Raw genomic sequence first — 27,621 nt, 5'->3', positions numbered from 1 at the left:
ATCTAGCAAGAAAGAATCTACCCAATTAAAATCTAAATACGACTTCTCCAACTTTATTTGCCAATAAGAATTTCAAAGGCAAAGCCCTTGCTTTTTCGCCCTGGAGTATTTAGTCACACGTGTAGGAACGCAGCTAGTTGCGATACTGCATTACGACCGATAGGGTGCAATAGAACGTTTTAGACGCGACCTTGACATTTTCAGCAAGCGTCTTCCTCGTATAAGAGCAGCGAGCGTCACTGTTGTCAGCCTGTGTTTGTGTGTAAAAATGGGAGGAGAGTTTGACAGTTACAAATAGTTTGAGAGTCAGACCCATCCTTTCTTCAAAAAAACAAAGGGACGTTATTTTAATAGGCAGGTTACTGCACTACCAAACAAGATAGCTCTGCTACCTTTTACAAACGACATTAGGCTGAAGTAAAATAATCTGGCACGATACTATAACCTTACTAACTTGAACGATTGAACTAGCCTGCTTGATCAACGGTGTTTCTTTTTTGTTTTTGTTTTTTTTTAAAGTAAAAGTCCATCTAACGGCTATAAAAGCAGTGCGCGTTCTTACATCGCTACTGTAAAACCGGTTTTACAGTCGAGGAGGGGTTTTGTGGACCATCAGATATGGCTTTGGCTGCAAGTAGATTGAAAGCCTTACTCTCCCCAGTACTGCATTGTAAACCTACCAGATTGTTCGCACGTTATAATGTAGCTGCTAAAACTGCGCAGCTTTCCAAAAGTGGCTTGAGACTGTATTGTGTGCGGATGGATTCTACAGGAGTGCTATTTCGTCAGGTGAGTTACTTTAAACCTACTTGTTCAAGTTCGATCCATTAACAACTATTTTCATTAGTTGAATACGCGACGAGTTTGTGGTGACTGCTGCTGTGTGAAAGAACATTTACAATGCCACGTACATCCTGCAATGAGGCTGGGGTTGTTCGTTTGTTATAACGTTTGCTATCAAATGTTTGATTTTTCAAGAGTAACCTGGTAACATTTTCAGATGTCAGTACAACAAAATAATCTGCTAACGCACTATTAACTCTGTGTAGCATCTTAAATACGGTTAATATACATTGTTAATATACATGTTAATACTCAACAGTATTCGGGCCATCTGGTTGTACTCTGTAAATGTATATTAATTGGTGCTCAATTAGTGACAGAGAAAGGTGTACCTACCGAGCTAGAATACAGGCATTAAACTACACTGGAACGCGGATATACGGACTTCCTGTAGAGCTCGGTTTAGCTAACTCATTCTGACTTGTCTTACACCAATGTTTTCTTCTGGCTTTGATGGAAAGCTGTTTGAGCCCGAGAGCTGCACATACACCTACCTTCTGGCAGACGCAGACACCAAAGAAGCTGTGCTCATCGACCCGGTTCTGGAGACAGTGGACCGGGACCTTAAACTCATTAATGAGTTAGGGCTCAAATTGAAAGTGGCCGGTAAACACTTAATTTTTAAAAAGGAAAAAGCTTTAGCAGATGGATAATGTAAACCATGGGTTTCCAACATTCCTGCGTGACGACTACTTTCCCACATTCCAGATTTAGTCTAAAATATCTGATCCAGCTACTTAGTCTTTCAGAATACCTTGGTTATCTGAATCAGGTGTATTAGGTTTTGGTAATGATGAACACTAAGAAAAGACAGCTCTCAAGGAGGTGGGTTGGAGACCCTGAATATTCCAGGAATATTCTGTGTACCCATTTCGATCTCTGTATGCAGAGCAAAGGTGCTCAACCAGACATCAAATTCAACCCAAAATCAAGTCCTGGATTTTGTAATCACTGGTGATGAATTTGTCATATGACATAACCAATGAGACAACCAACATGACATGTGTCCAAACAGTTACAATAACTGTTTGATTAACTAGTGGTTACAAAATGCAGGACTGCACATGGTGGTTTCAAGATCGAAAGTGCTGTATAGCCAATGGATAGGGTTCCCTTAATTAATGATAATTGATTAATAATTGTATTTAAAGATATTATAATTCAATGGAAATCGAAATTCTGATTTAGCCTGAACATATCCCACTTATTCTTTAGTCTTCGTTATTGACTTCTACCTTAATTACCCACAGATTCCACTTTAGAAATATCTCCAGACATTTAGCATTTCTAAGCTAAATTATAAATGGCTTCCTATTTAACATGTGATGAACTACATAGGATATAAAATCCATCTAGCATGTCCAAAAAGTCTACACTTGCAATTTCTTAAGCATTAACTTATTTCTGGATTTAGGAAAAAATGTATAGGTACATATAAAAACCGCCAAGGAAAGCTAATTACAGAAGTTGTAGATCTGTTTGTTTTTTGTTTGTTTTATAATGCATAGTTCTCCACTGGCTCTGGTACCACTCTAAGCAAATAAGGTGTTTGAATAAGTGTATGAATAAATATAAATTCCTTGAATTTTGTCAAGTGGTCACTCTAGAGCTGTTTTAAAATCAGCTTCTGTGCCCTTTGCTGACAGCCTCCCATTAATTTTGTCTCCACTACAGCAAACACTCACTGCCATGCAGATCACATTACAGGCAGCGGGCTGCTTAAGCAGAAGGTGTTTGGGTTGAAGAGCGCCATCTCCAAAAACAGCGGAGCTACTGCAGACATCATGCTTTCCGATGGAGACACTATCTCTTTTGGGAAGCATGTAGGACCAAAGTAACACTAGTTAAAGCCCAATCATAGCGAACTACATACACATTATAGTTAATGCTTAACTAAGCTTTAATAATAATGGTTACATTAATGATTTATTGTTTATTAAACTGGATAATAAGGTTTTTGATGCTCTTTCTCACACGTAATTTGTTACATGTTCCACATGACTGCTTTTTGCTGGTCCAGAGTCTGACGGTGAGAGAGACTCCAGGACACACTGATGGCTGTGTGACCTATGTAACTGGAGATCAATCCATGGCCTTCACAGGGGATGCTCTTCTCATTAGAGGCTGTGGCAGGACTGACTTCCAGCAAGGTCACCCTCCTCGGGGCATAGTCTGTTTTTTTTTTGAAAGAGGTCATTTGGGCTGCATTCACAGTACGAGCCACATTGCTTGTCTTGATGGTTCACATTCATAATGTCAAGTGACCTGTATCTGTAATGTGAACACGTCTGTCATCCGAAATGGCACGCATGCACACATTGATATGTTTTTGCATGTTTGCATTGCATTTTACTCAAGATTATGTCAAACAGTTTGCCATCTGTACATGGTCAGGCCAAGATGGCTAGCTTTTGTTCTCTTCACAGCTAGACTAATGTGACCATAGCCTCTGTCTTCTAGTAATGGATAGGCCTTAAAAATGACACAGTTGGCATAACGCACAAAGTGCTTTAATGGTCATTGCCTTTCATTATGTGGTTATTGCTCTTTTCTGCTCTTTAGTCCCCATGACCTTGTTTTACTTGTACTTCACATGACCACAAGATGGTAGAAGTGTGTAGAGGTTTAACTCTCTTTGGTCTTTAACTTTCTTAGGCTGTTCTCAGAAACTGTATAAATCTGTCCATCAGAGGATTTTCACTTTACCTGGACATTGTCTTCTCTACCCAGGACATGACTATAAAGGTGTGTGTTCATGCTCTTCCACTCAATTAATCTATATCCTGACTTTAAAATGTGCAAGGCTTTTAACTCTTTAGTTGTTTTTTGTAAACAGGACAGACTGTGTCAACAGTGGATGAGGAAACAAAGTTTAACCCACGACTAACTAAACCACTGGATGAGTTTGTGAAAATTATGAACAATCTCAACCTCCCCAAACCTGCTAAAATAGGTACTGTTCTATTCTGTTCATACTGTATGAATAGCAGAAAATACCAGTAGCACTCGTTGTTTAAAGCCGCTAAATTAAAGTTAGAAAATGTGCAAATAAGTAAAAAAAAAAAAAAAAAAATCTCCAAAAATATATATACTTTTATGTGTGACAGAAAATGTCCTTTATGAATCAGAACAAGAGTCAAGAGAGCTTTAGAAAATCACATCTCGCTGTAGAGTATTAGGTTTGAGTTACAGTTGCTTGCTAGTATCATCTGATGAACAACTGTATGAAATCACTAAAGCCCATATGAATGAGAAGGTAATGGGGAAAATAGGGGAAACTAGAATTTAGATAGATTTATAAATCCATTTCTAAAAACATTTTCTTCTGTTTTGCTTACAGATATTGCAGTGCCTGCTAACTTGGTGTGTGGACTTCATGACGTTTAAACATTTTAATCAACATGGAGAATATGAATCTAATCTAATGAGAAAAGGTTTTTTCCTTTTTTTATTCTACAATAATTATATTGTTAATCATAAATGGGGTACTTTGTGGAATATAGTGCTTGATAGATAAGAGAATTTGAAAAACGCATGTATTCAGTAATAACAAAAAGCAATAATATAATAATGTTAAGTGTATGCTCTGTGTTTTGGATATTGAATTATGAAACCATAATTACTCTTCTCTTAGCTGTGTCATTTTGCCTCTTCTGTGATATCTGTTTATCAGTGGGTATACTCACATGCTTACAGGATCAGGGCTGTTTCCAGAGGTCAGCAAATAATCATTTGCAAATAAAATCTGGTGCATGTGTACATACTCCTCACATTCTGTCAAGGTACATTTAACTCAATAGCTTTTCCTGATGTAATGAACATCGTATATGGTATTATAGCCCATTCTCTGTAAATGTTTGTTTGTTTTTGAAGGGGGTTACACTTTATATGTAGTTATTTATATGTGTTATTTGTACCTATTCAAACTTTCCCTTCCCACATAGAGAAGAAAAATGAAAGACAGGTTTGGGTAGATGGGAGTGTCTAGTTTGACACAGGTCATGTTTGCAAGACCATGAACAGCTGTTGTCCCTTCATATTGTATATTACACACTTTCATTTCACAGTCACATTCAGCTGATGTCACAGCAACGCAATAGTTATACAAACATATTTCGTTACCTGGGGCTCTGTTGAACACAATAATGCATTTGGTTTGAACTAAAAACTGAACTTTATATATATGAGACACTTGAACTTAATCACATCCTTTTACGTTTGTTGTCACCCAGTTCCAAAGAATGAACTGATGTATCTATGAGAAATCTGGCGAATCCACTCAGATTTTATTGGGTCAGTAAGGTGAGCGTAGTCTTCGTTTTCACATTCAGGTGAAAATAAGGATACTGACATATTCGCCATCCCTTTGACACACAACCGTAAGCACTGTGTAGCTGAAGTCGCACACGAGATATTTCGTAGGACATGTCTTCATTTGCAGGGAGAATTATAGGCCCATATGGTGCATGTCACCAGTTGTCAGGACGTCATGAGTGTACAAAGCGTCCCCCGTCTGCTCTCTCCTGCCCCATTCAGCATGTCACCCTTCTGTCCGTCTGACCCTTTTTCGCTATAATGAGTGAAGCTCGTGTGAGTCGTAATCTGTCTGTTATTGAAACAATAGTGCAACAACAGCAATGCAACTGAATGCTCAGATGTGTGATTAGCTAGATCCTTGTTGAGAAACGCCACACGTGGCTAAAAATGGCAAACAACAACAAAAAAAACATAAATCAACCACTTTTATAAAAGAATGCATTGCACCAAACCAGTAAATGGCCTCACATTTTGTTTTATTACTACACTAATTGAGTGTGATTGTAACATCCATTATAGGCTTTTACACGTGACTTGACCTTATCTAAGCATTCGGAACAGGTGAGGTCGGAGAGGACGCTTATGAGAACACATTGTGGCCACACGTACTCAAACCAACAGCTTTTGCCTTTTTCTGTTTCTTTTTAACCGGATTGGATTCAGACCTCGCGCTCCCCGTCATTCGGTCTCAAGGCCGCGTACGTGCAACTGCCTCTACGTCACACCTTCAACCGCGATGTCACTCGGGTGGCAACAGAAAAGCTGGCGTCACTGTTGTCAGCCTGTGTGTGTAAAAATGGCAGGGGATAGTTAGAGATAGTTTGAGAGTTAGATACATCCTCTGATCAAAAACAAAGTGACTTGATTTTAGTAAAAGCAGCGCCCGTTCTTGAATCGCTACTGTAAAGCCGGTTTGACAGTCGAAGAGGCGTTTTCGTGGACTATGTACTGCGTTGTAAATTTACCGGATTGTTCGCATGTTGTAATGCAATTTAGCTACTAAAACTGCACAGCTTTCCAAAAGTGGTTTGAGACTACTGTGCGGGTGCATTATACAGGAGTGCTATTTCGTCAAGTGAATTACTTTAAACCTACTTGTTCAAGTTCGATCCACTAACAACTACTATTTTCATTAATTGAATACACGACGAGTCTGTGGTGACTACCGCTCTGTGAAAGCAGAACATTTATATTGCCACACATCCTGCAATAAGTCTGGGTTTGTTTGTTTTTGTAACATTTACTGTCAAATGCTTGATTTTTCAAGAGTAACCTCGTAATATTTTTCTGCTGTCAGTACAACAAAAATAATCTGCTAACGCACTATTACCTCTGTGTAGCATCTTAAATACGGTTAATATTGCGCATGTTAATACTCAACAGTGACGCTTCGGGCCATCTGGTTGTACTCTGTAAATGTATATTAATTGGTGCTCAATTAGTGACAGGCAAAGGTGTACCTACCGAGCTAGAATACAGGGATTAAACTACACTGGAACGCGGGTATACGGACTTCCTGTAGAACTCGGTTTAGCTAACTCATTCTGACTTGTCTTACACCAATGTTTTCTTCTGGCTTTGATGGAAAGCTGCACATACACCTACCTTCTGGCGGACGCAGAGACCAAAGAAGCTGTGCTCATCGACCCGGTTCTGGAGACAGTGGACGGGACCTTAAACTCATTAATGAGTTAGGGCTCAAATTGAAAGTGGCCGGTAAACACTTAATTTTTAAAAAGGAAAAAGCTTTAGCAGATGGATAATGTAAACCATGGATTTCCAACATTCCTGCGTGACGACTACTTTCCCACATTCCAGATTTAATCTAAAATATCTGATCCAGCTACTTAGTCTTTCAGAATACCTTGGTTATCTGAATCAGGTGTATTAGATTTGCGTTAGTGACGGACACTAAGCAAAGACAGCTCTCCAGGAGGTGGGTTGGAGACCCTGAATGTTCCAGGAATATTCTGTTTACCAATTTCCATCTCTGTATGCAGAGCAAAGGTGCTCAACCAGACCTCAAATAAAACCCAAAATCAAGTCCTGGATTTTCTAATCACTGATGATTAATTTATTTCATATGACATAACAAATTACATCATGTCCAGAAAGTTACATTAATGGTTCTATTAACTAGTGGTTACAAAATGCAGGGCTGCACAGGTTGGTTTCAAGACCAAAAGTGCTGTATTGCCAATGTTTATGGTTCTGTTAATTAATCATAATTGATTAATAATTGTATTTAAAGATATTATGATTCATTGGAAATCGAAATTCTGATTTAGCCTGAACATATCCCACTTATTCTTGGGTCTTCATTATTGACTTCTACCTTAATTACCCACAGATTCCACTTTAGAAATATCTCCAGACATAAGCTAAATTATAAATGGCTTCCTATTTGACATGTCATGAACTACATAGGATATAAGAGCCATTGAGCATGTCCAAAAAATGATACAGTTGCAGTTTCTTAAGCATTAAGAATGACATTAATTGTGTCAAATGGTCAGTCTAGAGCTGTTTTAAATTCAGCTTCTGTGCCCTTTGCTGACAGCCTCCCATTATTTTTGTCTCCACTACAGCAAACACTCAATACCATGCAGATCACATTACAGGCAGCGGGCTGCTTAAGCAGAAGATGTTTGGGTTGAAGAGCGCCATCTCCAAACACAGCGGAGCTACTGCAGACATCCGATGGAGACACTATCTCTTTTGGGAAGCATGTAGGACCAGAAGAGCACTAGTTAAAGTCTGATCAGAGGCAACTACATACACATTATAGTTAATGCTTAATGAAGCTTTAATAATAATGGTTACCTTAATGCTTTATTATTTATTAAACTGGATAATAAGGTTTTTGATGCTTTTTCTCACACGTGATTTGTTGCATGTTCCTCATGACTGCTTTTTGCTAGTCCAGAGTCTGACTTCTGAGTCTTCTCATTAGGGGCTGTGGCAGGACTGACTTCCAGCAAAGTCACCCAACTCAGGGCATAGTCTGTTATTTTTTTAGAATAAGGTCATTTGGGCTGTGTTCACATTACAAGCCACATTATTTATCTCTGATGTTTTGCTCACATTGCTTGTCTTGATGGTTCACATTCATAATGTCAAGTGACCTGTATCTGTAATGTGAACACGTCTGTCATCCGAAATGGCACGCATGCACACATGAGATATGTTTTTCCATGTTTGCATTGCATTTTACTCAAGAGGATGTCAAACAGTTTGCCATCTGTACATGGTCAGGCCAAGATGGCTAGCTTTTGTTCTCTTCACAGCTAGACTAATGTGACCATAGCCTCTGTCTTCCAGTAATGGATAGGCCTTAAAAATGACACAGTTGGCATAACGCACGAAGTGCTTTAATGGTCATTGCCTTTCATTATGTGGTTATTGCTCTTTTCTTCTCTTTAGTCCCCATGACCTTGTTTTACATGTACTTCACATGACCACAAGATGGCAGAAGTGTGTAGAGGTTTAACTCTCTTTGGTCTTTAACTTTCTTAGGCTGTTCTCAGAAAGTGTATAAATCTGTCCATCAGAGGATTTTCACTTTACCTGGACATTGTCTTCTCTACCCGAGACATGACTATAAAGGTGTGTGTTCATGCGCTTCCACTCAATTAATCTATATCCTGACTTTAAAATGTGCAAGACTTTTAACTCTTTAGTTGTTTTTTGTAAACAGGACAGACTGTGTCAACAGTGGATGAGGAAACAAAGTTTAACCCACGACTAACTAAACCACTTGATGAGTTTGTGAAAATTATGAACAATCTCAACCTCCCCAAACCTGCTAAAATAGGTACTGTTCTATTCTGTTCATACTGTATGAATAGCAGAAAATACCAGTAGCACTCGTTGTTTAAAGCCGCTAAATTAAAGTTAGAAAATGTGCAAATAAGTAAAAAAAAATAATAAATCTCCAAAAATATATATACTTTTATGTGTGACAGAAAATGTCCTTTATGAATCAGAACAAGAGTCAAGAGAGCTTTAGAAAATCACATCTCGCTGTAGAGTATTAGGTCTGAGTTACAGTTGCTTGCTAGTATCTAATGAACAACTGTATGAAATCACTAAAGTCCATATGAATGAGAAGGTAATGGGGAAAATAAGGGAAACTAGAATTTAGATAGATTTATAAATCCATTTCTAAAAACATTTTCTTCTGTTTTGCTTACAGATATTGCAGTGCCTGCTAACTTGGTGTGTGGACTTCATGACGTTTAAACATTTTAATCAACATGGAGAATATGAATCTAATCTAATCTAATGAGAAAAGATTTTTTCCTTTTTTTATTCTACAAAAATTTTATTGTTAATCATAAATGGGGTACTTTGTGGAATATAGCGCTTGATAGATAAGAGAGTTTGAAAAATGCATGTATTCAGTAATAACAAAAAGCAATAATATAATAATGTTAAGTGTATGCTCTGTGTTTTGGATATTGAATGGTGAAACCATAATTACTCTTCTCTTAGCTGTGTCATTTTGCCTCTTCTGTGATATCTGTTTATCGGAGGGTATACTCACATGCTTACAGGATCAGGACTGTTTCCAGAGGTCAGCAAATAATCATTTGCAAATAAAATCTGGTGCATGTGTACATACTCCTCACATTCTGTCAAGGTACATTTAACTCAATAGCTTTTCCTGATGTAATGAACATCGTATATGGTATTATAGCCCATTCTCTGTAAATGTTTGTTTGTTTGTTTTTGAAGGGGGTTACACTTTATATGTAGTTATTTATATGTGTTATTTGTACCTATTCAAACTTTCCCTTCCCACATAGAGAAGAAAAATGAAAGACAGGTTTGGGTAGATGGGAGTGTCTAGTTTGACACAGGTCCTGTTTGCAAGACCATGAACAGCTGTTGTCCCTTCATATTGTATATTACACACTCATTTCACAGTCACATTCAGCTGATGTCACAGCAACGCAATAGTTATACAAACATATTGTTTCGTCGCCGGGATCTCTGTTAAACTCAATAATACATTAGGTTTGAACTAAACAACTGAACTCTTCATATATGAGACACTTGAATTTAATCACATCTTTTTACGTTTGTTGTCACTCCATTCCAAGGGCTGAACAGATGTATCCACTCAGGTTTTGTTGTGTGAGTGGAGTCTCCATTGTCACATTCAGATGAAAATACGGCTACTGACATATTCGCCATACTTTTGACGCACACCTGCTTTGACGGAGTAAGCACTGTGTAGCTGAAGCCGTGCACGAGATATTTCGTAGGATATGTCTTCGTTTGCAGGGAAAATTATAGGCCCATATGGTGCATGTCACCAGTTGTCAGGACGTCATGAGTGTACAAAGCGTCCCCCGTCTGCTCTCTCCTGCCCCATTCAGCATGTCACCCTTCCGTCCGTCTGACCCTTTTTCGCTATAATGAGTGAAGCTCGTGTGAGTTGTAATCTGTTACTGAGGCAATAGTGTAAGCAGCAATACAGCTCTGAAAGCTCAAATTTGTGATTAGTAAAGATTCTTGTCGAGAAAAGATTTTAAAAATGAACATTTAAAAAATGAAAAAAACAAATCAGCTACGTTTATAAAAGAATACATTGCACAAAACCAGAAAAGGGCCTCATCTTCTAACATATTACTACATTATTACGGATTAAAATTATTTTAATGATTTTAACATCTATTATAGGCGTTTACACGTGACTTGACCTTATCTAAGCATTCGGAACAGGTGAGGTCGGAGAGGACGCTTATGAGAACACATTGTGGCCACACGTACTCAAACCAACAGCTTTTGCCTTTTTCTGTTTCTTTTTAACCGGATTGGATTCAGACCTCGCGCTCCCCGTCATTCGTTCTCAACGCCGCGTGAACCCACCTGCCTCTTTACGTCACACCCTCAACCGCGATGTCACTCTGGGGTGGTAACACTAAGGGCTTGAGTCCGGCTGGAGGGGCTGTGAAATAGTTTATTTGCCCTGTCAAAGAACACTTTCGCTTTTCGGTAGACTGTCGAAAGTTGATGATAAGCGTCTCTGGATATTGGGATTACTGTTTGTCAGTCTCTAAGAAGAAATATCTTCTGGAATTATCTTTTTAATACTTAACTGTAGATTGTGTGGAAGATTTCGCAGGAAGTTTGAACAGGTATGATTGATACGTGCGCTTTATTTCAGTCGATAGTTAGCCTAAATAATAAGCCTAAACAAGTGGCATATATTTTGCTTAGTTTGTAATGGTAGACTATTTCTGCAAACTAGTGTAGAAAATGTAAAGTTTGAAAAAGTAGGTTCAGTCATAAGAGCCTTTAACTAATGCAGTCATGACACTTCCATTGTGTTGGTGTTCTTGTTGAGTTTTTTTCCTCGCGTACCGCCAAATTCAAAGACAACAGCCAGTTTGAGAATTCATAATCTCGAAATCTATTCGCTCCCATTCACTCATCCGGTTCTTAAGGAACGTATATGTTCTTAGTGTTGTTTATTCCTTGTTTGTTTGTGTAGCCATCTACACTGAGAAAGGTACCAGTGTAGATACAAGTGTATGGGGACGCGCAGCTTACCTTTCCTTATTATTATCATATTCGGCAATCACTTAAGTAAATCTACGGGCATGCAATATTTTGATCCTAGGAGGTTGTTTTGGGTCACTGAGGACAGGGAACCTGTGACAAAAGGGAAGACTAAATCATTAGTAAGGAGTACATTTGTTTCTGTAGATGTTCTGTATATGAAACTAGTACTTATTGTATTGTTTATTACACTGATGTTGACTATCAGACTCTAATACTTATTGTTTATTGCACTTATCATTGTCTAAGATGAAGCTTATGTATTTTGTAATTCTAGGCATCAGCATTGATCCCTGTATTTCTAGTTATTTAGTTCATTGGTATATTGGACTCTAACCTACTCTACTGGCTAGGATGTATTCTGTGTGAGAGTAACAGACAGTAAATGACAGCACCTTTGTAAGTCACTCTGGATAAGAGCGTCTGCTAAATGCTATAAATGTAAATGCTTGATTTGATGCAGGTAGAGAGTGAAAAGTGAGAAGTAGGTGGATTGTCTTTTGTCTTCTATGGTGCTCACCTGGCTGTCAGTCCTGTCTTTAATGTATTTTAATCTTTTAATAAATGATCATTAATAAATGATCATTTAATAACTAATTTGATGGGGAGTGTGTTATTTACCATAAACAACCAGTAGTCCCCCAAATTACATGGGGAGTCTCAGAGCTGACCATGCCCCCATTTCTAAGATCATCTGACTTGTCAGACAACTCTTTCACAAGCTGATTCATGGATCAACCATGTCTCTCAGCTCTGTAATTACAAGGCAGGTTGAAGGACTGGGTTGTTCAACTTCAAGCCTACTAGTAGTATACTAGCATGTCATTTTGTTAATGGCCTTCAGCTGTTCTGTAAGGAAGGCTCTGTAATAAGAGAGGAGGCAGTTTTCAAAATGGTCACTGTGGAGAACCCTGAGACTTGCTGTAGGGTGGCACTCTGTCTGATGGTCTGACCAAGCCCAGATTAAGACCACACAAGGCCCTGAGGCTATAGCATTTCCAAGAGCCTCCTCCATAGTACTACCAAATATATTCAAGCTATTTCTGTACCATAGTGTTACCATACATATATTTAAAAAGCTGCATACACATGCATGGGCAGGCACAACGCATCTAATTTTGTAAACATGGGATGACAAAGCACGCACATGCACACACTTATTGTAAATTGAGGTAAAACCATGTCTGTCCAGTGGCATCAAAACTTCAATGCAAATTACCAAAAAAAGACAAACACTTTGCTCTCCATATGACATGCACTCACCTGTCTGTAGCTATTCTCAAATGAGAGTAAATTTGGTTAGATACAATGAATCAAGTACAATAGTGCATTACGAACAAACACTGGCTCATAGAAAATAGGTTTATTGGCACAGCAACAACACTTACAAATCAGATATATTTAAAAGATTGCTTTAACTATTAGATGGAAATCCTTGATGATGACATTAAGGTCCATGATTGTAACAATTACAATTGCAGGGACATGCATGTCTTTTCTTCTTTCACAGACTGCAAATGTTTTTGTTCATTTATTTTAAATCAAAGTCTATTTACAAAAGGGACATTCAGATGCATTGGCAAGAGGCAAGGTGGGGTCAATTTGCAGAGCTATATTCACATTTGAAAATACATTTTACAGGTTACTTGAACTTGATAGTTGCAATAATTACTTGGTGGATGTTCTTTGTTCATGCTTGCAACATTTTTAAGTGCTCCATCTCATCTGTTAAATCTTGTAAGTCCATATTTCTCCTATAGCTCTCTTGCAGACCGAATAAGAAAGAAGTTCTTTTTCATTGATATCTTGGATATTAGTTAAGAATGCAAATAGGTCACTATTGTCTCTATAGGATTCACATCTGTCAAGCTTTTCTATGAATTTGGCATTTATGATATTAATTACATCTACAACAAGCTTCTCCAAAAGCATTTCCCAAACATGAACTACCAGGTCATGGTCAGGTTGTGATGATTCACCTGCACATCTTTCACCAGCCCCCCCCCCCCCCCCCCCCCTTTTTTTTTTTTTGATCAGCATCATCGACTTATTTTAAAACATTTTCCCATCCACCAAGTCTGTATTTCCTTTAGTCACCAAACCAGTTGCCATGAGGCAGCAATTTTCTTCCTTTTGTTTAGACACTGAACAAATACTCATTCAGTAAATCATACTACCGGTAGGTATGACTTTTCCGCTCTCACCAAGCCCTGAGGCTTCGGACTCACCTAGCCCATATGTTAATCTGGCCCTGGGAGTTCAGCCCCACCTAGCACATATGTTAATCTGGCCCTGGGGCTGATGTCTCCTGTCTGTCTAGTGGTGTGCAGCACTGACCTCATCTTTTGTGGATACCTCATTAATGGACATGATCTTGCATCAAGATGATGTAATTATGATGTATATGATTTATTATGCTCATGTGCATTATGTAGAACAAACTGTTGTGTAGAACAAGATCTTGGAAAAAAAAGAACTTTTAGAGCTAACCTAATGAAAGTTTATTCAGTATGTCATTTTAGATGTGTATGGTGAAAGGTGAATGGTTTTATTTGCGTAGACCACCCAGCTCCCCATTGGTACCTGAGGCCCATGGACCAAGCTTGGACCCTTCTTAGAGATAGGTGTCACACACACTGTACCCTTATTATGTAACAACAGTATGCAGCATTAACTAACTCATTTTACATGTATCATGATATAAACATAAACATTATAGGCCAACTGGACTCTTTGTTGTGGAATAAGGACCATGCTCTCTGTCTTTATCCAAAGGCATTCTCATTTCTGTATGGCTTCCCTTTCCTGGAATTTACAGTGAAGTTAAACATAGCAATTTATCATTTTTAAAAAAGCAAGTCATTTAAGTATCAATTTTCCTCCTGTTCCCTTTACTTGGGCTCTAAGGGAGGAGGGTCTGATGCAGCACACTTTTTTTGTGTGAGATTAGCTGTTGCCACTCTGATACTGAAGCATGTGGTGTGTGCTACTGGAGAGACGCAATATCAGTTGTGTTGTGTGCTCTTACATACTCTGGTGTGTGTGTGTGTGTGTGTGTGTGTGTGTGTTTGTGTGGAGCATGATCTTAGTGGAGAGGAGTCATTGGGAGCACAGTGTGTATGTGCTCTCTGGACTGCAGAAGATGCAGCAGTGAGCATGTGTGTGCATGCACACATGGATGGGATGGTTACGGCTGGATTTAGTAGTGCTCAGTAACACGGTGTGTGTGGGGGTTGATTCCGTAGTTCTCGGGAGAGAGAAGTTACACAACTACAGGATGTTTATTCTCTAATTCTCTAATCTCACTGCCACTCCTCAGCAATAAACACTCATTTACACTCATTACAGATTTAACTGGCTTTCCTCCATTATACCAACCATTGTCCATTCCTTTTTTTCATGTCATGTTGTTATGTTTGTAATGAGAATATCACCACCACTCACTCGCTAAGTCCCCTGTGCTTCTCCATGCGCACTAATGTGCTGGCATATTAAAATTGCTTAATCTGTGTCAGTGCACTCACAGTGTGGACTTCAGCACTGTCCACTTGGTGAGTGTTGGACTTGGTGAGTGTAGAACTTAGATATAACAGCATGTGTAGACTTGGTGGTGTTTTCCAAATCAATAAATGAGCAGCATGTTCTCAAACAGTCAGTTTCATTAAACTGGTTCTGGCATCAGCTGTAAAAACCTGTTTCAATGAATAAGAGATCTTACAACATCTTAAAGACTGTGGGTGTGTTTCTGTGCCTGCTTTCAAACTCAAGGGGAGAAATCAGATTTAAAACAGTGTCTAATGAAACATCAGGGAGTTGAACACCGTAAAAGCACAGTAGTTCACATGTTTACATCATGGCCAAGCTGTTTCATACTGTAGGCCTCTGGAAGGAAGCAGAAGATACATCTTCTAAGTCGCTGTAAATAATTTAAATATGTGTCCTGATACATGTTATTGTCATGAGTATGTTTATTAAATTCCAGTGTAAGCAATTTGTGATTGAGTCAGCTCAGATTGGCAGTTGGAGTTGAGTAGGGAATGCTGTCTCGTGTGTGTGTGTGTGTGTGTGTGTGTGTGTGTGTGTGTGTGTGGAAATTTGACACTAGTCTCTGACATTTAAGAACTAGCTTCATTCTCTCTTTAACTCTCCTTAATCCTTTATGTCCATGATTGTCTCTCTCCTTCCTTGACTCTATTGCACTCCTACAAACTTTCTCCCATAAACTCTCTCTCTTTCTCCTTCTATGTGTCACTGTGCCAGTCTGGGTTTGGCACTTGTCATGTCAGAGTTATATATTTATCTACAATGGCTTCAGTACTGCAGACCGTAGTCTCCTTATAAGGCATGAGTATGAAGATAAGTTGGGGGGGGGGGGGGGGGGTACAATGGGGAATAGCTGTTGATAGGCTCCCACACAGAGTATTCATATACTTGTGCGTGTATACAGCCAGTGGTGCCCGGGGGAGGGGTGGTTGTGGAAAAGAAGAGCTGGTTAAGTGCAGCAGTGAGTACATACAAAGGCTCTCTGATCAAAGCACAGCAGGTTAGTTCTGAAAGGGCAGAATAAAGACATGTTTATAAGTGTATGGAGTCCCATCAGCGGTCACCATGCCCATCTCTGCACAGAAGCCACTTTTGTTTCCCTTTTAACACACACTTTCACTTTCTTTGATCAGTGTGGAGAGGGTTTTCTTTTCAGATAATAATTCCCTAATATGATGTTCTCAGCCATGCACTGTCTGACCAAACAGTCACCTGATCTATCATTAATCACATATCTCCACACAGCACTAAGGGCCCATGTCTACATCAACCCCCTCCCTTTTTCCATCTTCAGACAGATCTATTCACAATATGGACACACAAAAACCACCCTGGTTCATCCGAGTGGCTTGTGGACAAAGCCCCGCCTCCTCAGGGGCAGAGTCAGATACTGAGGGCAGTAGTACTGAAAGTGAGAGAGTAAGTGGAGGCTTTCATTGTTTCATCTACCAGAGATATTGTGAGAAGCACTGTTCATCTTATCCTCATCCTCTCTTTCAGTCCCATGCCAGACAGATGAGTGTTGACTCCACCAAGTGCCTGATCTCGCCCTCTGTGATGCAGAAGCGAATCACAGAGCTTGACCAGCAGAAGGAGGAGCTAAAAATAGAGGTGAGTGAAGGATGAATGTCTGCAGCTGTATACATCTTCAGGAAGGGAATTGACTTATTTCTATGAGAGTGCTAATTGTATAGAGTGCTGAAATATTGTTTACTGTTTGTGTGTGCGTTCAAGGGCTAGAGTGATGGTGTATGTACTTTCTCAGGCGCGAGTTACAGCATGTTTGCTCTTTGAGGACAAGAGTCATGGTGTGACTGTTCTATGGGCTGAGAGTCATGGTGTGTCTGTGCTCTGGGCTGACAACCATAGTGTGTGTGCTTCTTAGGGCTCAGAGGCACAGCGTGTGTGCTCGCTGCAAGAGTCATGGTATATGTGTTCTGTAAGTTGAGGGGGTGAGAGTGACAGTGTGTGTGCTCTCTGGGGCAAGAATGCTAGTGTGTGCAATCTGGGGTGAGAGTGATGGTGTGTTTGCACTCCGGTGTGAGAGTAAGGGTGTGTATGCACTCTGGTGTGCAAGTGATGGTGTGTGTGCACTCTGGGGTGAGAGTGATGGTGTGTGTTTTCTATGTGTGTCTGCCCAGCTGCAGCTGGAGATTGCCCTGTTACAGGGCGAGCTGCAGATGGAACAAGAGCATCTGCTCAAACACACTGCACAACTGCAGAAACTGCAGGAGACCAGAAAACAGAAGCAGATACAGAAAGATGCCACCACACAGCAGGTCTGGACCTCCCCCCCCCCCCCCCCCCCCCCCACACACACACACACACACACAAACAGGAGGAGATCTGATCCAGAGCATTGATTTGGGTGTTTGGTTGTGGGCAGGAGCGTGCACAGCTGGAGCAGGAAAGGCTCAGGGTGGAGGAGCTGAAGAGAAGGTGGTCAGAGAAAGGCATCACAAATCCAAGCAGCCCGAGAGAGCAGCAGGTGTTTCGACATGTAACAGCACTCTGAACCCCAAACACTAGAACTAACCACCTTTCCCACAGCTCAAAAGAGGCATTGCCTCCAGGAATATTAGAGCTGTGTTACGTGTGCTGTGTTTCTCCTGTTGTTTTCTCAGTGTGTGTATTGGCTGAGAGCCAACTGTACTGGTTTAACCAGCTTATTATTGCAATTGCTATTCCCACAGCTAGACCTAACATGCCACATATACACACACACACACAACCAGACACAGACATGATTGATCGACACACACTTCGGAGGATTGTGTGGTTGTGTATGATGGATGTTAAAGTGACAGATGTGTGTTTGTGTGTATGGAGGAGAAGGAGGCAGTGGACACAGCAGTGCGAGCATTTGAGGACTGGGAGTTCCATGTACTTGAATTAGAGAGTGGATTGGAGGAAGAACACAGCCTGGGCGAGATAGCGAGAGAGATCAGCCATGAACAGCACACAGTCAACAGCACTCAGGTGAGACAAACAGAAATAGCGAGAGAAAGAGAGACAAAGAAACTAGTTAAAAGTGTTCCCCCTGTTACGTGTTGAGGAATGCCACTGTAATTGTTCGCTCTTGTCTGGTCTGACTGGTTCATAAGTAAGTCCCATTGTGTATGGGAGCTCCACAACACTCAAAGCTGACTCCAGCACCACACTCTCTGGGCTCTGAACTCACTCACCTCCTGAAGAGCCGAGAGGGCGGGAAGGACTGGAGTAGGCGTGTGTGAAAATGTCATAGGTCCACCTCTATACCCTGCTACCTACAGCCCAAATATGTCCACATGATACTGCAAACAAGCTAATTACATTAGCAACCCAGTGAGTCAGCAAAAAATAGTTGGTCATAGTTGGTCAGAGGCTCATGAAGTAAACATGCAACATGTTGGATATTGTTTGCTAAATAAAATTGCCTTTATATATTATTGTGACCATTATGAGTAAAAATCAAATCAAATTTCAGGAACCAACTTTGCAGAAATCCAGGCAATTGAAACGGTCACAAATTTGCCTTGCCGTTTATAGGAAAGTCAAACCAGAGGACAGAGAGAGGAGATACAGAGCCCGGGTGAGGCTGAGGTGCTGTGGTGGAGAGAGAATTCTTGTGTGTGTTGATTCAGCTGCTCTGTGACCGTATGTTGTTTGGGAGCTCATCACCACACCTCTACCTGTCATCTACTAGTCATCGTCCTGACATCTACCTGTCAGCTTCGATGCACAGGCCACCTCTGTCTCCTCTAATAGGTTATACCAGCCAGTCCTGTCTCTTTTTCCTCTATCTGTTTTCTCTGTCTTTCTTTCTCTGATGTTTTCCTTCAGCTAACAAATGGCAGAGATGGAAAGTCAACACAGAAGCAGTGTGCATTTTATCTCATCAGTAAAATGTGTTAGAGATGATTTTCTGAGACACTTCCTTGTGCTAGCTGAGGAATGCCACGTTGACTCCTGTGCTCCAGTTTTTATTGACTTTCATCATCAATGACATCTCCAAGCTCCCACCTTTGGTCAAAGGCAACCTGATCCACACTAATACAATTGAAGTGTGGCGAGATGTTACCAGATTTGTAGGCCAAGAGGATTCTCCCTTCTCCCACTCACTCCTGGGATGGGTGGAGGTGTCTTTCAATACTGGAACAACAAGAGAGTTGGAATTGTTAAAAACTTGATGGAAAAGAACTGCTCTGCAATCATTTGAACAATTACAAGAAATGGCATACCATCCACTCACTTCTATGGCTTTCTTCAGGTTATTTTTTCAAGCCTGCAGTTCTAAACAGATTTGCCTATATTCCATACAGTGGGTTCATTTATTTTACAGTATAGATGTAGTAAGTGCTTTATTTTTTGAGTTTACAGTCTCACAACCCATCTAACATTGATAAGATAAAAAGGGTCTTGGGCGGGATACAGGACGCAAGTTTGAGGATGAATGCAAGAATGCAATGCACTCTCCAGGTCCTTAACCAAATCGATCCTAAACACTCCACACTGTGAATTAGGTGGAGTATGGAGGAAGAGACTGGGGTCAGTTTCTGGTAATATTAAATAAAGTTTGCAAGAGAACTCAGTAGAATTTTCAACCATGCGGTCTCATCTTAAGGGCAGTGAGCCATATGTCTGTAGGATGTAGCAGTCTTAGACTCTGTGCCTGGTGGAATCACTGAATCTGTTCTAAACAAACATCATTCATTTGCTTGGTGTCAGACTGTTCCTCCCTAAAATGAATGTGTGCATTTTGCATCACACTTCTACTGCCATGTGTCCTTCTTTTTGTATGAAAAGATTATTAAAAATAATCATAATCTGTACCTTGCCTGAGAGAGAATATGAGCTTGCAGTCTCCGTACATTCATTTTTTATAAGTATGTATACATAAGAAAATGGATATATGTAGACACAGTTCTGTATGTATGTTTATGCAGGTTATAAAAAGAGACTTTATTTTTCGTTCTATAGGAGCAGGTCCAGCAGCTGCAACAGCAGCTGAAAGAGATGGAGAGAGAGAAAGAGCGAGAGCTAAATGCCCTCCGGCAGGAGAGAAGGGAACTTCTCCACAAATCCCAGCGGGTAGAGTAACATCAGCCATTGCTCTGTGCTCACCTACCACAGCTCTCCCAAGGATGCATCCATATTAACAACATAACCACCAATAGATAAGGACTTATTTGTTCTTTATTAGTGTACTTTGGCCAGTTCTAGTTCTTCAGAATCCAGTTACATTTACATTTACATTTAGAGCATTTAGCTGACGGTTTTATCCAAAGCGACTTACAGTTATGACTGAGTACAATTTGAGCAATTGAGAATGAAGGGCTTTGCTCAGGGGCCCAGCAGTGGCAACTTGGCAGTGGTGAGGCTTGAACCAGCAACATTAATGTAGCTATGAATTTAGCTGCAGTAGGAGAAAAAAATGGGGGAGGAGACAAATAACATTTGTGAATGAAGGAGAGAAAGGGCAAGAGAAAGAAGGAAGGAGAGAGAGAGAGAGAGAGAGAGAGAGAGAAAGGAGAGGGGGCATGCAGGCATGAAAGCAGACAGAGAAGGAAGACAGCTCAATGAGGGCAGAAAGGGGGAGGGAGAGAGAGAGGAGCCAAGGGAGCAAGGCAAAATAAGTGTGGAGAGTCGGCAAATTGACACCACAGGTAAGCACAACTCAAACAAATACGAGTGCAAGTGTGAATGTGTGTGCACACGTGCACTTGTGTGTGTTTTGTGTGGTCTCTCTTTTAATTGAATTCCTTTGGATGGCAACAGCAGAGTGAGAAAGAGGAAGGAAGCAAGGCAGCAGAGACTCTCGCCATGTGTTCGTAAGAAACATTAAAAGTTCTTTTAAAAGTACACTGTGGCAAACTACAAGTCTTATGCCTGCTTACCTGTGAGAACTGTAACTGCTCACTTCAGTATGTACAAAGTTCGAGACAGGGCAGGACAGGAAAGGGTTAACAGGTTTTGCCTGAACTGCTCGTGTGTTCGTGATTCACAGAGAGAGAACAAGCGATGGAGAGAGAGACAGAAGGAGTTACAGAGAGGGAGTGTGCATGAGAGAAAGAGAAAGGGAGGGAGAATTCATGAGATAAGCAGAGTGAGGAACACTGTTTAACTCATTAGTGTTTCCAGCACTGCATAGTGCTTTTTGCTGAGCTGCAAGTGGGTTGTGTCACATGGTATGTCCAAACTCATTTTGCTCTAACTTCCTCTCGTGTCAGATAGCTTGTCTTATGCTCTTAAACAATGCTTCTTTGTGTTATACATTGATCTGAACTGAACCTCAGAGTCCAGATTTTGTCTTAAATGTCACATGATTTCTCATGAAAACATCATCTTCTAGTCTTTATTTTCCTCACATTCTATTATATCCAGAGTTTCATAAAACTTGTCTCTCAACCATTTACCGATTTCTGGTGGTATCTGCCTCAGTAGATTTTGAAAGAGAACAAACCTTTCACTGACTGGTTCAATATCACTGGGTCCGCCTCCAGCATGTCACTGCTGTCTCTATTAGCCTCTAACAAAACAGCGAAGGTGCATAATTCTAAGCATTTGCATTCAATATTTTAAACATTGGTTTGACTAGGGTTACAATACTCACAATCACTCATTTCATTGTCAGTTCAACTGAAAACAATTTAACTGTTTTTCCAGGAACCTTTGAAGGAAGCACCCGCAGTTCCCCGTAAACGCAGTTCACATCGTAAACTTTCAGAGAAGCTGCCAATATCACAAGGTGAACTGGCAACTGGTTTCAGTGGTTAAATCAGGAGTGGCACATGGAATGGCTACCTGGGTCTAAGACCAATCTTAAACATCTAATTGCGCTAACCAGAGCCAACAGGAACTTCTGGTTACCAGGGCTGTGATGTGGATCTTGGCTGGAGCAGTGACCCTACAGTTGGTCTGCAGGGCATTAAATCCCACTGCTAGTCTTCCACCTTTAGATGCAACACAGGCCAATTGTCTCATGAGCTCAGTGGTTGCTGGAGAAGGCACGCCCATGCATCAAGATACCTGCTCATACAGGCAGAGCCAGAATTATCACTGGGGTTACTGTGTAGACATGCATTTCTGCCCTTTTTTTGGCATTATAGGCATACTGAATCTTTATCTTTCATTTCCACTTTCTGATCATCTCTCCCGATCTCCCACACCCAGCCAGAGGCAGGAGCGGAACGCTCCGTTTGGGAATGGGTGTATCTGCATGAGCTCATGAGTCAGCTGTCATAAGCAAACAGCACTGCTCTTATCAAGTTCGTACAGGTGTTTGGATACTGACCCCATTCCATTGCACTCACTCCAACCCATTTTCACTCTTACAAATGGGTTGATCAACTCTGTGCTTGTATGTTTCAGGACCCCTGAGGGTGATGCCAGATAGGTCAAACCCTGAAGTTAGTCCACCTCTTCCCCACCCAGCACACAGACTCAGTAATGGGAATGCTAATGCGAGTACAAATGGTAATGGCTTCCTCACACCATGTAACAGTGCCAACAGCTCCCGAGCTGCCAGGTAAGTCAGGCGAGAGGCTGAGTGGCTGTGTTCCAACATTACACATGCTCTCTTCTGTGGCTGAGTGATCGTGTTCCAACATTACACATGCTCCTTTCTGTGGCTGAGTGGTTGTGATCCAAAATTACACATGCTCCCTTCTGTGGATGAGTGGCTGTGTTCCAACATTACCCATGCTCCCTTCTCCGCCTGTGGTGTTGCTCATTATTTATTTGGGTTTTAGTGTGTTTTGATACCTCTGCTTTATGAGTGTGTACTCTGCATTAAAGCCCCAATGTGTGTCTTCTGGACCTTGTGGAGATTGAGAGGAAATTACGAGAGGCAAAAGCAGAGAGAGAACGCTTGCTCAAGGAAAGGGTGAGTCAACAAAAGCACATACACTCTGGCCATCCTAATGTTGGTGAAGGAGTGCTATTGCTAATGCCACTACACTACACTTGCACACACCAGAATGGGACTGTCCCATCTGTACTCTGCACATCAGAGACAGAAGCAGCTCAGTGCCTTTGATATTTTAGTCATTGTTCAGGCCATGGCATCATTCCCAGTGTTTGTCTGAAAATAAACTGAATGCTGGCTTTTGCAAATATTGTGAAGTCACTCACCAAAACAGTACATTTAAAGTCTCAGTGCCTGATATGAACTGTGATTACTATATCCTAGAGATTAATACTCTTAATCTTTAGTGTTATACCAGAGCTGAGTCTCTGTAGGGGCCAAATGTGAGGATATATGACCTACCAGAATTGAGAAGAGTGACCTGAAGAGTTAGACCATGGGTGCTTGTGAGAAGGGTGAAGGTTTTAGGGAAGGGAGGTTAGATTTAAGGTGTTACGTTTTTGGAGAGTGCAAAGAAAAGCCCTAGATCAGAGACAATTGGTGTTCAAATCATTATGTATGAATTGTCACCATCTGAGAGGCTTGCCGATGACTCGCATATGACCAAGAAATGTCAAGCAGGCTAAATATCTGGACCTGTTGGCAAAAATTCCTGTAGAGTGGTGCTAGCATCAGGTTATTACTAGCAGTGAGTTGGGCACCGAGCTACAGCCAGTGAGAGCGTAAGGCACAGTGTGAGGAGAAAAACTGGGATGAGTTGTACAACAAGCATGGCTACAACAAAAGTTGTTTTCTGTCTTTGGTTTTTTTTTTTCATCCCAAATCAGCACACAAACAACTTGGACTGATTGCTTCTTGCTGATAGCCATTTCTGGAAGAAAAAAAATCCCACTTTTGCACATGGTATTTCATCAATCCCTGTGTCATTTCTCTTGTGTGTTTTTGTGGTATAACATAGTTTGGAGCTCAGACAGACTTGTTGGATGGTGAAAGATTTTGTAATGCCTGTCACTTATCAGTTGTGTAGTGTGCAAACCACAAAGTCTTAAAGATTCCTGATTACAAGACAGCAAGTTGTGTAGTGTCAACAGTACAGCAAACTGACGACTTTGAAAGTCATATAGTATGTCTTACACCAGTGAGTTTGACTGGATGGTTAGCGTTAGGTTGTATGTGCTGTGGGTTTTAGCGTTAGGGTAAATCCAAAGAGAATAACCACTCTTTGTCTTACTGCAGGAGAGGAGACAGCTTGTGGTAGACGACAGACAGAGAGAGCTGGAGGCTGTGAACACGCAAATACATTCACACACACATTCACAAACAAACATGAAATCACACTCACAAAAACGCCTGTACACCTATACTCACACACATTCTGAGGAGCACAAACCTAGTCTACTCCAGAGCCCCCCTGAGGTACTTAGCTGTGTGTGTGTGTGTGTGTGTGTGTGTGTGTGTGTGTGTGTGTGTGTAAAATCACCAATAGAGCATGAACTATCATAATAATAGTTATCTATGATCTCAGAACTGTAAACTGTAAGGCTGTGACTTACTCAAGATTCCTTTAAAACTGGCTTTTTCCTTGACAGCAGGGTGTTCCGCTCTTCCTAACTGTGAACTTTGACCTGCGGGCTCATGTGGAGTCTCTTGGTCATGGTGTGGCAAGCTGTTTGGGTGTGCAGCTGTCTCCACGGCAGTGTGGGGGTTTCCTAACGAAGCAAGGCGGTCGAGTAAAGACATGGAGGAGAAGGTGGTTCCTCTTTGACCTGGACCACCGTCGACTAGCTTACTACACTGGTGAGAGCCATGTCTACATCTGCTCAAAGCCAAACACAGCAGAGCAATTGATTAGCTTTACTTTGAAGGGGAAAACCTCACTGTGGGTGGAATTAGGGGTACTTTATCATTTGAATTCAGTGTCTAATGTTTCTTCAAAAATCTCCCTTGCTGTTTCTCTCTCTGACCTCAGATCATGATGAAAAGAAACTGAAAGGGGTGATCTACTTCCAAGCCATAGAGCAAGTTTACTGTGACCATCTGTGTACAGCTACCTTAGTGAGTTATCCATGTTTTCTTCTTCTCTAAACTCATTTGTCCTGGTCACCCACCCTGTGCCTTCCAGTGTTCTGTCTCGTCTTTTGGACTTGCTGAACCTCCTTCAGACGTTGCTCCTCTACATCTGACTCCTGCTCTAACTCTCTGTATGCCTATTCTTGTTCTCTGTATTCCTGCTGACTGCTGCTCTAACTCTGAGTGCCTGTATTTGCCATAACTCTGTCTTTTGTGCTCTGTCCTCCTCATACTAGTCACCACGGCCAAGCTTGACGTTCTGTCTGAAGACATACGAACGGCTTTTCTTCCTCGTGGCCCCCAGCGCAGAGAGCATGCGCATCTGGATGGATGTGATTGTCACAGCTACAGATGAGCACAGCAGATATTGACCAACATGCACCACGACAACTTCAAACCTGGAGCTGTGTGGCAGGTGCTGCTGTGCAGACCACAGAAACTCAGCAAGATTTTTCACTAAAACAGGCGTATCAGGCTGAACTCAACATGGGAAAAACAATGACAACACAGATCTGATAAGATAATCAGAAACTGCGAGCCCCATCTTGGGAGGACTTACATGTGGATTAGCCTGCTGAGTCATGTCTTGGTACCTGCCAGCTGCTGTAGCATGAAGGCTGAAGTCTTGATGCCAGTCCGTTAATCGAAGTCATCCAAAGATCTGCTACAAAATTTTACATTTTAGTAAATGCTGCAAGATTCCATGAACAAGAGAAAATCACTAGCCCAAAGGAGTATAGGCCCTGAAATCGTTAACTCATGGGTTATTTTTACCCAGGGAACCTGGTTAGTTTTGAATGCAAATCCACTTAACAGCATTACCTTGTGGTACTCTGTCACAGCTACAGGCTAGCTGCTTATATCCTTAATATCCTAGGCCTTATGAATAAAACCTTGCATAGATTTGACATTTCAGATTAGATGTACACAACAGAAGTTCAGATTTATGGATCTTTGCTTATACAAAGTCCCATGCACATTTCTTTGTACATCACATTCAATATACAAATGAGTCCACATACAGTGGCCTCTCATCCAGCCTTTTCTTTAAACCAGAGAATCCAGATCCTTGATGGAATATTGAAGTTAACATAAATACCTCAATATTTGCATGTGCTTGTTAATAAAGATTTGCAAAGGCAATGGGGAAGAAGCAATGGGGAACTGAAAAAGAAGCCTGAAATGAATGTACTTGTTAGAGAAGTGAAAATTATTAAGTGGCTTGCTGTCTATGATTAGTGATAAATGCATTCTTATAGTGACAGAGTGCGACAGCAGTCATAGGTCCTGACAGCATAGAGAGGCGAACAATATCCAATAAAGCTCCAATATTAACGTTTATCAGCACTGATGTTAAAAGAACAGTGTTGACTGGTACAGGCACTGGAAGGATGAGACATGAAGTCCCATAATTGTCTGAGAAACCCTCATATTAGATAAGAAAACATTCAGTAGATTAGAGAATAACATCACAAAAAAATACACAATATGAACACAGACAGAGAAACACAGAGAAGCAAATCTGTACTTTTTATTATTGAAAGCCATTATCATTTTTGCTAATTGAAAAGTATGCCCAGAACCTGTCTGTGATCAGGACTTGCAGAGGCACAGGTAAAGCTCTAAAGGTAAAGCAAAATGTATGTGAAAACAGGCATATGCAACTTTTATGTTATAGGACCACTGATGAACATTTACGACCAGCATAAAACGGAAATCTATTGGCTGCTGCCATCCTGTGGTCACTTTAAGAAGCTGAAATGTATTCTAATAAACTAAGTAACTAAACAACTGGAAAAATGTTTTAAAAAAAATTAAATTTAAATTCTTACAGGCTACATTATTTATTAAAATGGTATTATAACATTGAACTGTAAAAGCTGTAAAAGCATTGGTCTGAGTGTCTTGCATATTTTTTTCAGGATTGCAGAAACGACAACATAATGTGTAAAACTTTATGAATGATATCATACCTTTTTGTACAAGTTGTTCCATACATTTGTCTATGAAAAACAAAAGGTGTGTTGTTGTGCTCAATTCAAGAAAATATTGTAGGTGCATAAAGCAAACATTGAAAAAAAAGGTCTGCAAAAATGAAAAATGTGGCCTGCATACTACCAAAAAAATCATTGTTATTCCATTAGTATGTGAATCCAACAAGTGAAGCAAGAGCAAGCATTTCATCTTACATGCTATCGTCAGTACTCATGGGAAACTATCCTACACCCTGCTCACCTTTTTGTCTATAATGTTATAATGCATATTCCAATCTCATTACGCATGGTATTGTTTTATGGGCAAATAGAAAAAGAAGTTAACTTTGACAAAGCCTACACTCAGTGCACACAATGGGCAATTAGGCAATGTATTCGCTTTTACTAACTGGACATTTCCTGATTTAGCTGTTTTTAAATTCGAATCAGCTGCTGTTG

The 27,621-nt window shown here is 40.6% G+C and overlaps 3 protein-coding genes across 9 annotated transcripts; all 3 read left to right on the top strand.

Annotated features, from left to right (window-relative positions):
- Window positions 1–243: 243 nt before the first annotated feature.
- LOC113574425 (persulfide dioxygenase ETHE1, mitochondrial-like) lies at window positions 244–4,602 on the top strand. 2 transcript variants are annotated; one of them, XM_035526340.1, is made up of 7 exons: window positions 244–789; window positions 1,305–1,449; window positions 2,518–2,666; window positions 2,864–2,993; window positions 3,499–3,588; window positions 3,680–3,796; window positions 4,184–4,602. In XM_035526340.1, exons 1-7 carry the CDS (start codon window positions 619–621, stop codon window positions 4,228–4,230), a joined length of 849 nt encoding a protein of 282 aa, XP_035382233.1. In that variant the 5' UTR covers window positions 244–618; the 3' UTR covers window positions 4,231–4,602. The 2 variants fall into 2 exon arrangements, with proteins under 2 accessions (XP_035382233.1, XP_035382234.1); XM_035526341.1 differs by lacking the exon at window positions 1,305–1,449 and having other exon boundaries at window positions 700–789.
- Window positions 4,603–4,709: 107 nt separating this feature from the next.
- LOC113574426 (persulfide dioxygenase ETHE1, mitochondrial-like) lies at window positions 4,710–9,779 on the top strand. Its single transcript, XM_035526342.1, has 5 exons — window positions 4,710–6,876; window positions 7,749–7,889; window positions 8,677–8,766; window positions 8,858–8,974; window positions 9,356–9,779. The coding sequence occupies exons 1-5, from the start codon at window positions 6,723–6,725 to the stop codon at window positions 9,400–9,402; spliced, it is 549 nt and encodes a 182-aa protein (XP_035382235.1). The 5' UTR covers window positions 4,710–6,722; the 3' UTR covers window positions 9,403–9,779.
- A 1,343-nt stretch (window positions 9,780–11,122) lies between these two features.
- On the top strand, window positions 11,123–27,349 carry LOC113574395 (pleckstrin homology-like domain family B member 3). Of its 6 annotated transcripts, XM_035525911.1 has the most exons (14): window positions 11,123–11,306; window positions 16,568–16,692; window positions 16,774–16,884; window positions 17,415–17,552; window positions 17,660–17,773; window positions 18,103–18,252; window positions 20,233–20,343; window positions 21,919–22,000; window positions 22,624–22,780; window positions 23,050–23,137; window positions 24,356–24,535; window positions 24,709–24,916; window positions 25,089–25,174; window positions 25,426–27,349. In XM_035525911.1, the coding sequence occupies exons 2-14, from the start codon at window positions 16,585–16,587 to the stop codon at window positions 25,558–25,560; spliced, it is 1,668 nt and encodes a 555-aa protein (XP_035381804.1). In that variant the 5' UTR covers window positions 11,123–11,306; window positions 16,568–16,584; the 3' UTR covers window positions 25,561–27,349. The 6 variants fall into 6 exon arrangements, with proteins under 6 accessions (XP_035381804.1, XP_026861080.2, XP_035381803.1 ...); XM_027005279.2 differs by lacking the exon at window positions 16,568–16,692; XM_035525910.1 differs by lacking the exon at window positions 11,123–11,306 and having other exon boundaries at window positions 16,515–16,692; window positions 17,660–17,761; window positions 18,109–18,252.
- Window positions 27,350–27,621: the final 272 nt, after the last annotated feature.

This window comes from Electrophorus electricus, chromosome 5 (assembly GCF_013358815.1).
Source record: "Electrophorus electricus isolate fEleEle1 chromosome 5, fEleEle1.pri, whole genome shotgun sequence".
In the NCBI taxonomy this organism is placed as follows: Eukaryota; Metazoa; Chordata; class Actinopteri; order Gymnotiformes; family Gymnotidae; genus Electrophorus; species Electrophorus electricus.
Note: the sequence above shows the minus strand (reverse complement) of the source record. Positions and strands in the feature narration are given on the sequence as shown.